Below are 8,842 nucleotides of genomic sequence, written 5' to 3'. Positions count from 1 at the left end.
GTGCTAAATTGCTGTGTATATGTGTGTTTGAGAGACAGGATTGGTTTTAAAAATAATCTCTGTTGGATGTTTTTCATTAATGTTTTGGTTATATGAGGAATTTCAACATTTGTTTTGTACTATATCTAATTTGCAGCCCCATTCCCAAAGATAGTGGATGTGTATTTAAACACCCTTCTATTTAACTTAAATGTGTTTTCCACATGTTTTCACTCCCCTTTCACATTGTCTTGTGCCAGTAGCAATATAGGCTCCTGTGTTGTGAATTCTATGTTTTTTTTTATTTCTATATGTTTTTTTGTATTACTAAACCCCAGTAATAATAATACTGTATTGTATTACTGGTATATTTTCACCTTCCATTTGATGAGGAGTCAGTAAATAAAGGGGGAAAGATACGGATAGTCAAATAGAATAGAGAAAATATAGTTAAATGGCTTTGGGTTTGTAGAAGTATCGCAATACAAAGGTGCAATGTTAATAAAGGTAGCCTCAAGATAATATATGTTGTAGGGGTAAGAATGAAAAGTCTTAAAAACCATGTCAAACACAGGGAAAATACAACAAGATAAAGCAGGAAAAAATGTTTTATTCATATGCTTCTAAAGTAAAATGCACATTCAAATCAACCAATTTCCACTACTACTAAACTAAGTGCAAGACTCAAATGAATGCATCTCAGTTGTCTACAGAAATAATTCTTCCACAAAACCTTTTTTTCACCACAGTAACACTTGAAGTTGATAAATACAAAGTTGGTGTTAGCTTTAGCATTAACGATGCTAATGGACCCCAGGAAGAATAGCTGCTTTTTCTTCAATAGCTAATGGGGATCCGAATTAAAATCATAAATCATTCATTCATTCCCTCACAACACGCTCAAGGCCACACACAGCACTTGCAGCTATCGTTGAAGACGGTGCCGCTGCCGCATTTGCTGAGGTTAGTGATGCCACCAGCGCACATGTAGAAGGAGCTGTTGTCCTCTGGGTTGGCGTAGATGCCATCAGGCTTGCCGTTGCAGAAGCCGGTCCCAGGGGCTTGGGTGGTGGGGCGTGTGGTGGTGGGGCGTGTGGTGGTGGTGGGGCGTGTGGTGGTGACTGAGCCAGGTTTGGGGGTGGTGGTAGGGGGAAGAGGGGGCAGCTCTGGATGGGAGGAAAGAGAAAAGGAGAGAGGGTTTTACCATGAGGGACAGAGCTGAGGTGATGAAACGTCTGGACATTATTTAATCTGACTGCATTTATCATAGTGGCCCCCTCCACAGTGGGATAATCTGGTACAGTAGTTGGTTCACTTCAGATTACACTTTAGTTAAGTTTTGGATTGTCAAGTTTGTTCCTTCACTGAAATGGCAGACTTACCAATGTCAAGAAGGTTGCGCAGATGTCCCAGCAGAGGGTGGTTACCCTCGGCGCAGAACTGGTTGGCAAAGTCATCAAGATCCAGGGCCCACACGAAGGCACCGCCAAACTTGTTGTCCTTCATGTAGCGGACCTGTGGGATTGAATGAGGACAGAGAACGGTAGAGAGACAAAGACAGAGAGAGAAAGGGTATATATTTAGAGGCTATGTCACTCAATTTTTCACAAAGCTTAAGTATCGTACCAGATATTTTGTTTACCACTTTAATGACTGGGCAATAATGTCTTATTTTTCTAAATTAGTATCATGGTAAATGTTGAGTTGAAAATGACCTTGGTCTCGTAGCTCTGCCTGTTGTCAAATCCAACCCACTCATTGCCCTTGTAGGCATAAGGAACCATCTGGTCTGCAATCATCTCAACTGTTGTGCCCTTCACAAAGGTGCAGATCTGAACAAAACACATGAAACGGGAGATTGTTTTGTGAAATCATCATGCAAATGAAATCATTCTTGAAATAACAATGAAAAACAAATATTTAACTTTGTTTAACATTTTGGTCCTGAGTGTTTGAATGTTTTGGCCCCCAGCTTTCACCTCATAGTAGGCCCAGAAGCCGGCCTCGCGGGTGTAGGGCCCGGCGGAGGCGGGGCCACTAGCTGGTGCTCCAACACCGCTGTCAGATGATGTCAGGCGGAAGGTACGACCATAAGAGGCGAAGCCCATGTTCAGCTTCTCCACTGGGGTGCCATTGTCTCTCCAGTACTTCATGGCGTAGTCCTGAGAGAGAAAGAGAGGGGTGGAGGGATGGAGGGGGGGATGGGGAGAGAGGTGAGAAATATAGCAAGTTCCTCAGCAGTGCTAGGGCATTTATTGTTGTTGAACAGGGATGGGTAAATTTGATGGGGGTGGGGGCCACAAATAAACGGAACTCATCATTAGGGGCCGCAGTGGCTCGTGGGTCTGCGTACTCACATCCATACCCCGCCACCTTGTGAGCAAAACATTTTAGCGGCCCCCCTCGTGACAGCAAAGAGAAAACATTTCCTGCAATTCTGCTCATCTTGCCATGGGGTGGAGATAAAAATGTGAAGTTGTACAGCTAATTTCCTGCAATTCTACACATTTTCCAAAAAAGGTGGAGGCAAATGTTTGCAGTGTTTAATATGATAACTGATGATCACTGGGCCCCACCCCGGTCGGTAATTCGACCATGATTACTACAAGTTTAGATAGCTGACCGCTAGACTAACTTCCCAATTTATAACAAATGTATCTGACATGGGCTAATTAAGGGATTGCTGATGCACAACCAAACTTCAAAATTGCACCTCGTGTATTCTAAGACCCTGACTGAGTCCCCCCCGCAAAAAAATTATGGGGGCCGCAATGTCCCATCCCTGTTGTAGAATAACACTCAAAAGTAAAGTGGCACTATGGTGTTTCTTTATCATCGTAGCAAATGTCATAATTATACCATAATAAGTAAATATCATCGGTAAAGCTGTATGATGTATGAAACCAATTTGTCTTCATGAAGATGGTTGGAATGAGAAGGGTTTTAAACTTACTACTTTCTTCCTTCTATAGGTTTAGTCACTACAAAAGTATTATTATACACACTGCTAAACATTCTGTCAGTTTGTGTGGAATCTTTCCTTACAGTGTTGAAGAAGATAAGGTCTCCCTTGTCATGAGCACCACGGTAGAGTGGGCTGTTGTGTCCAGTGAATTTCTCCCAAGTTCCGTGGAAGTCATAGGTCATCACGTTGATGAAGTCTAGAGACCTGGAGATACACACACAAGCAGACACGTAAACTATAGCTATTGAGATCAGAAATAGCACCTGGAAGCTGTTTCTAAAGATCCAGAGCTCACTATAAAAACTGATGGAACACTGCTGGAAACATTCATATTCAAAATGGCCTCTAGACTCACTTGGCGATCTCAGCAATCTCATATCCAGCGTCGATGGTTCCCTTTCCAGCGGACACGGCAGCAGTCAGCATGAGCTGGGCATTGCCGGTGGACTTGGCCTCAGCTGCGTAGGCAACCACGAGCTCCTGTAAAACGTACAAACACAAAGCATCATGGGTCAGAAAGGGAAAATATATGAATAGGATGCACCCAGTTTTCGTAAAGCTCTTTGAATGCTTGGAAAAGCATAAATAAATCCAAACCATTATCTACATTGTTTCCATTGACTAATAACTGTAGTGGAGGTGCCACACCCACCTGGCACAACAGAGTGAACCTCTTCTTGTCCTCTGGGGGGCTCCCTCGGGCTCCAGGATACTCCCAGTCCAGGTCCAGCCCGTCAAAGCCATGAGTCCTCAGGAAGCTGATGGATGACTGGATGAATGTATTACGGTTGGCAGCATTGCTCACCATGATGGAAAACCTGAGGTGAGGAAGAAAGTTTTTTCATAAGGCTGTATTACAATACACCATATAGTTTCTAAATACAACCTACTACTGTTCTACTTCCACAGATATATTACTAGCTAATCTCTCATGGACCAACTAAGTAAACTTGTAAATTGAGCATCTGACAGAACTAGGTGAGATTTTCATTCTGGGTTAACTCAGTTTACTACTAGAACACCATGATGGAACACCTGAGAGAAGATCAAGGTTTTATCACAGTGCCTTAATATAATACACTATGGTTGCTAAAGTGTGCTAAAAGTAAATTAGTACAGATATCAGTAGTCACAGTGGTGGGCCGTCAGGGCCAGCAAGGCCTTCTCTGCTGGCCTAAACATCATCAGAATATATATATTTTTTAAATATATTTTCCCACAAATATGTATTAAATTATTCCCCAGAGTAAGAATTATACTCTTCATTTCATAGCTTTCCTCTTGGTTGCACTGCTTCCAGCCCCAGGTTGAGATTTGGACGGCTGGTCTTAATGTTAGATCTTTTATCCAATCATATTCAGCCATCATGTGTTGCCAGGGGTCTAAAATCTGCCCTCAGGCCTTCAGAATCAACAGTGCGGGCGCTTGTAGCTTAAAGTGAATGGAAATGAAAATTTTGTGTCAACCAATCAGCTTTAGAGTTGGCTATTGTACGCCTGCTGGCTGGCTCCAGTGTTACACAGGAGCCAGCTAGCAGGCGTAGTGCGTGCACGTCTTTTGATTGGATTACCAATATTGAGAAGCAGGTCCTATGGGCAGGTCTATGCAGATCCTCAGAACTAGGAAACTGAATTTGATAAACGAATTAATTTGCGTACGACTAAGCTGTTTTTTCAACCCACAATGGCGGAAGGAGGAGAAGATATCGATTTGGTCGAGGATATAATTATAACGCCATTCTCAAGACGAACTTTTCAAGAAAAGTTAGACATTGTAAGGAGAGGTCGCCCGACGCCGATGCTACAAAGCCTGTCACAGGCGGGAAAGGGGTTCGTTCGCCACTTTCAAAGTTCCAACTACGAGCGCTACCAATGGCTCACAGGCTCCGAGAAGCACTGCAAACTGTACTGCTGGGAATGCCTATTATTTGCAAGTGATCGATTTGGTGTTTGGAGCCACACTGGCTTTGCAAACTTGAGTTGTCTAACCAAGGCAGCAACGAGATACCAAAGTACGGCTGGGCACTTACAAGCAATGGTGCTTTTGAAAACTTTTGGGGACACCCGAGTGGATCTACAGCTCAATGAACAATCGCGCAGGGCAACGGAGCTGCACAATGAAAAGGTGAAGAAAAATGGGGAAATATTGAAAAGACTCATTGATTGTGTCATGTTTTTGGGTAAACAGGAACTTTCTTTTAGGGGACACAATGAAAGTGCTGACTCCACAAACAAAGGGAACTACGTGGAGCTTCTTTCTTTTCTTTCTGAAAGCAACACAGATTTACAATACCACATGTCCACTAACAAAGTGTTCATTGGGACGTCCGGCAAAATTTTGTAAAATGACCTAATTTATGCTATTGCTGAAGTGATGGGAGAAGAGATCAAAATGGAGATAAAAAAGCTCCCTTTGTTGCTGTTATGGTGGACGAGACAACAGATGTGGGAAATGCAGCACAGCTCTCACTCGTCCTGCGTTATGTGACGGACACAGGAGTCAAGGAGCGATTTATCCGATTTGAAGATGTGACAAGCGGCAAGCGAGCTGATGACATTGCCGCTCTTATTTTCCGTTTCTTGGAGGAAAATGAATGTAGTCTGGATAAAGTTGTGGCACAGTGTTTTGATGGCGCAGCAGTCATGGCATCTGGACTCAATGGGGTGCAGGCTAAAGTTAAGGAGAGGGCACCGATGGCCTTATTCATTCACTGCTATGCACATCGACTAAATTTAGTACTGACTCAAGGAGCCTCAAAGCTTAAAGAATGCAAGGTCTTCTTTGCCAACCTCAATGGCCTTGCAGCATTTTTCTCACAATCCCCTAAGCGCACGCAACTGCTGGATGACATCTGCAAGCGTCGTCTTCCTAAGGTTGCACCAACGAGGTGGCAATATACATCTAGATTGGTCAATGCAGTCTTTGAAAAGAGAGTTGCCCTAAAGGAGCTGTTTAACCACTTACTGGAACATCATGATGACCATGACGGGGATACTGTGCTTATGGCTGATGGATTTAATGCACGTTTGGATGATTTTGAGTTTTGTTTTTTGCTTGAAACATTCAATGGGATTTTTTATTATTCGGATGTGCTTTTTGGAATTCTACAGAAACAAACTTTGGATGTACAATTCTGCCTGACAAGGGTGAACGAGTTTTGTGACACAATTGAGCGAGAGAGGTGCAGGTTCAGTCAAATCTACGATGACACAGCGCGCATCTCAAGTTCACCCAACGCACGCAGAGGCCCAGCACAAGGAGACCCTCGCACATACTATCAACAACTCCACAGCAATATTCTGGACAACATTCTTTGCCAGATACGAAACAGGTTTCAAGACCACGAAAAATTAATGTTTCTCTCCCTCCTGGACCCCCGGCACTTTCAGACCTACCGGAAAAAATTCCCGCAAACAGCCTTCTCCAGCTTAACAGAGAGTCACGGAACACTGTTCGACCTATCCAAGCTAAAAACATAACTGACTGTAATGTATGCTATGACTGATTTTGAAGGGAAAAGTCCCTCTGATCTCCTTGATTTCCTTAAGCAGAAAAATCTGAATGAGGACATGGGGCAACTTTACACATTGGCATGTGTGACAGTGACTATCCCTGTGTCCACGGCTTCTGTCGAGCGGTCATTCTCGGCCTTAAAGCGAATCAAAACGTATTCCAGAAATGCTACTGGACAGACTCGGCTTTCAGCATTAGCCTCCATGTCGATAGAAAAGGACTTATTGGTGGAACTAAAACGCACAGATAGACTGTACAACAGAGTCATTGAAGTCTTCTTGAGGAAAGAAAGGAGGAAGGATTTTGTGTTCAAATAATCAGTCTTTGGTGAGTAGGCATACAATGCATGTTATTTTTTATTAAATGTGTATGTATGTTTCGCATTTTATTTCGTTAATATTAAATACCCTATATATTAACAAAATAAAATGACAAATAGCCTATGTTGCAAATTATTTGTTTTCTTTCTTTTATTTTCAGTGAATAGTTATGTGTCTTTATCATCACGGTGAAACTGCTTTGGGTGCGACAATGCGCTGTTTAGTGAACACACTGTATTTATTTTTTTGGGGACTTAAAGCTCAAAGTTTGTGGACCAGAAATGGATAGAAGAAGAATATTAATATAACTCTGTTGCACTCGACTATGTTCTTGCCTATTAGTTGAACTGTACTGTATTGTACTCTTCCCCTGCAATTCTCTGAATAAAAATGTCAATTTCAAGGTGACGCAACGCCTGGTTATACTGCGTTTCTGTAATAAGAGGTGGATTAATTCGGGTGGGACTGTGTAGGACCTCACTGAAGGCCCAGGCCCCAGGCCCACGGCACGCTACTGAGTAGTCATATAGTACTGATAGTCATGATGAAAGTTATCTTGACAACACAAACGTGTAACATTGTCCTTTGTCAAAAGCACTTTGAACAGCATATTATCTTCACTTTGCTTGTAAAACATGATCGTTGTGTGATTTCAGGTCCCCTAGTATAGTTAACATACATCCAGACAACCTAAATTCAGCTATTTCACACATGTACACGTGTGTATTAATATGTATGTGTGAATTGGAAATGTATTTTTTGCATATTCCAACTCTTCTTGAAACAATCTCAGGGAGTGGGGTCATAGCCAGGGTCTGCCATTATTAACAGCAACCCTGGTGCAATTAGAGAAGTGCCTTGCCCAAGGGCACATCGAGAGATATTGAATCTTGTTGGCTTGGGGATTCGAAATAGCAACCCTTCGGTTTGCTGCCCTTTCCGCCAAACACTACAATACTGTAGGTACAGTTGAAGATGTACTCTAAAACTAAGTATGGTTGTTTAAGCCAAATGTATGGTGTGTTTCATAGCCCTGTGGCATGACTAAGGAAGGTACTTACTGGGAAGAACCGAAGTTCCATCCTCCGACAGCCAGCAGAGTCTTAAGATGAGGGTTCCTGCAGAGAGACGGGAAAGAATGGCGGGTTTGAGATTATTCAGCAATTTTGGATATAAGTAGATTGAAAAATCTAAGTGGCTGCTAAAAACTAGCCCCAGTTCAGAGAAATGAATAACAACACCAATGAAATATCCTGGACAATTGGGAAACTAAGTTCCTCATTCAACACCAACACTAATAAGTTGTGAAGCGAGCCACTTACTTGGTCTTCAAGGCGTTGAAAGACTTGTAGAGGACGTCATCGTTCCACTCGTAGGTGACCAGCTCGTTGCGGCTGTTGATGATGGAGAAAGCGTAGATCAGGTGAGTGCACAGGTGGGGGTCCACGTTCTCGGGCTTGTACTTCCCTTTGTCTGGTCTGTACTGAGACCAATTGGTGAAGTAGCACACCATCTTGGGAGAGGCTGCAGCTGTGGTGGACACTGAGGTGGAAGCACCCAACTGGCACAGCACCAGGCACAAGCCTAGAGAGAGAGAGAGAGAGAGAGCAAAAACTTTATCTGCACTGATGTGATAGTGCAGTTTTGAAAGGCAAAGCAAATGCCTGTGTAAATTGCCAAAAAACATTTGTCAAAGCATATCCGTTTATTAGACAACAAAGGGCAGTGATTGTGCCTGATGTAAACTATGGAGTCGTAGTGGATGAGTTGTATGTAGTCACCTGCTAAGATTGTCAGCTTAGACATCTTGACTTCTGTTTGATACAAGAGAGAGAGAGAGACAGAGATTCATCAATTAATCTTGAATCTGATATTAATGATTACAGTTGGTATTTACAGTGGGTTATGCCAGCATGGAACTGATGCAAGGTGTCAAACATTTACCTGCTCACTACATCACAACAATAAACTACCCACCACTAATAGCTATCTCCCCATTAAATAATTAAACCTGACCAACTGTACTGTGCATGGTACTGTCCTAAACAACATGTCCTACACTATT

At 42.7% G+C, this 8,842-nt stretch overlaps 1 protein-coding gene across 1 annotated transcript; it reads right to left on the bottom strand.

Annotated features, from left to right (window-relative positions):
• Positions 1-623: 623 nt before the first annotated feature.
• Positions 624-8,583, bottom strand: LOC120064611 (acidic mammalian chitinase-like). Its single transcript, XM_039015213.1, has 10 exons — positions 8,559-8,583; positions 8,100-8,361; positions 7,839-7,895; positions 3,597-3,762; positions 3,300-3,424; positions 3,025-3,148; positions 1,959-2,141; positions 1,695-1,811; positions 1,362-1,494; positions 624-1,145 (listed from the first exon to the last, which is right to left on the bottom strand). Exons 1-10 carry the CDS (start codon positions 8,581-8,583, stop codon positions 880-882), a joined length of 1,458 nt encoding a protein of 485 aa, XP_038871141.1. The 3' UTR covers positions 624-879.
• Between the last annotated feature and the right edge of the window lie 259 nt (positions 8,584-8,842).

The sequence above is a fragment of the Salvelinus namaycush genome, chromosome 20 (assembly GCF_016432855.1).
Source record: "Salvelinus namaycush isolate Seneca chromosome 20, SaNama_1.0, whole genome shotgun sequence".
In the NCBI taxonomy this organism is placed as follows: domain Eukaryota; kingdom Metazoa; phylum Chordata; class Actinopteri; order Salmoniformes; family Salmonidae; genus Salvelinus; species Salvelinus namaycush.
This window is presented reverse-complemented; position numbering and strand designations above follow the sequence as displayed.

Bases quoted from the DNA above. Each gene is read 5' to 3' on its own strand.
- LOC120064611 (XM_039015213.1), bottom strand. From the start codon at position 8,583: ATGTCTAAGCTGACAATCTTAGCAG. The intron at 3,763-7,838 runs GTAAGTACCTTC...TCCTCACCTCAG, and splicing joins TGGAACTTCGGTTCTTCCCA to GTTTTCCATCATGGTGAGCA. The intron at 1,812-1,958 runs GTGAAAGCTGGG...TGTTTTGTTCAG, and splicing joins GCTTCTGGGCCTACTATGAG to ATCTGCACCTTTGTGAAGGG.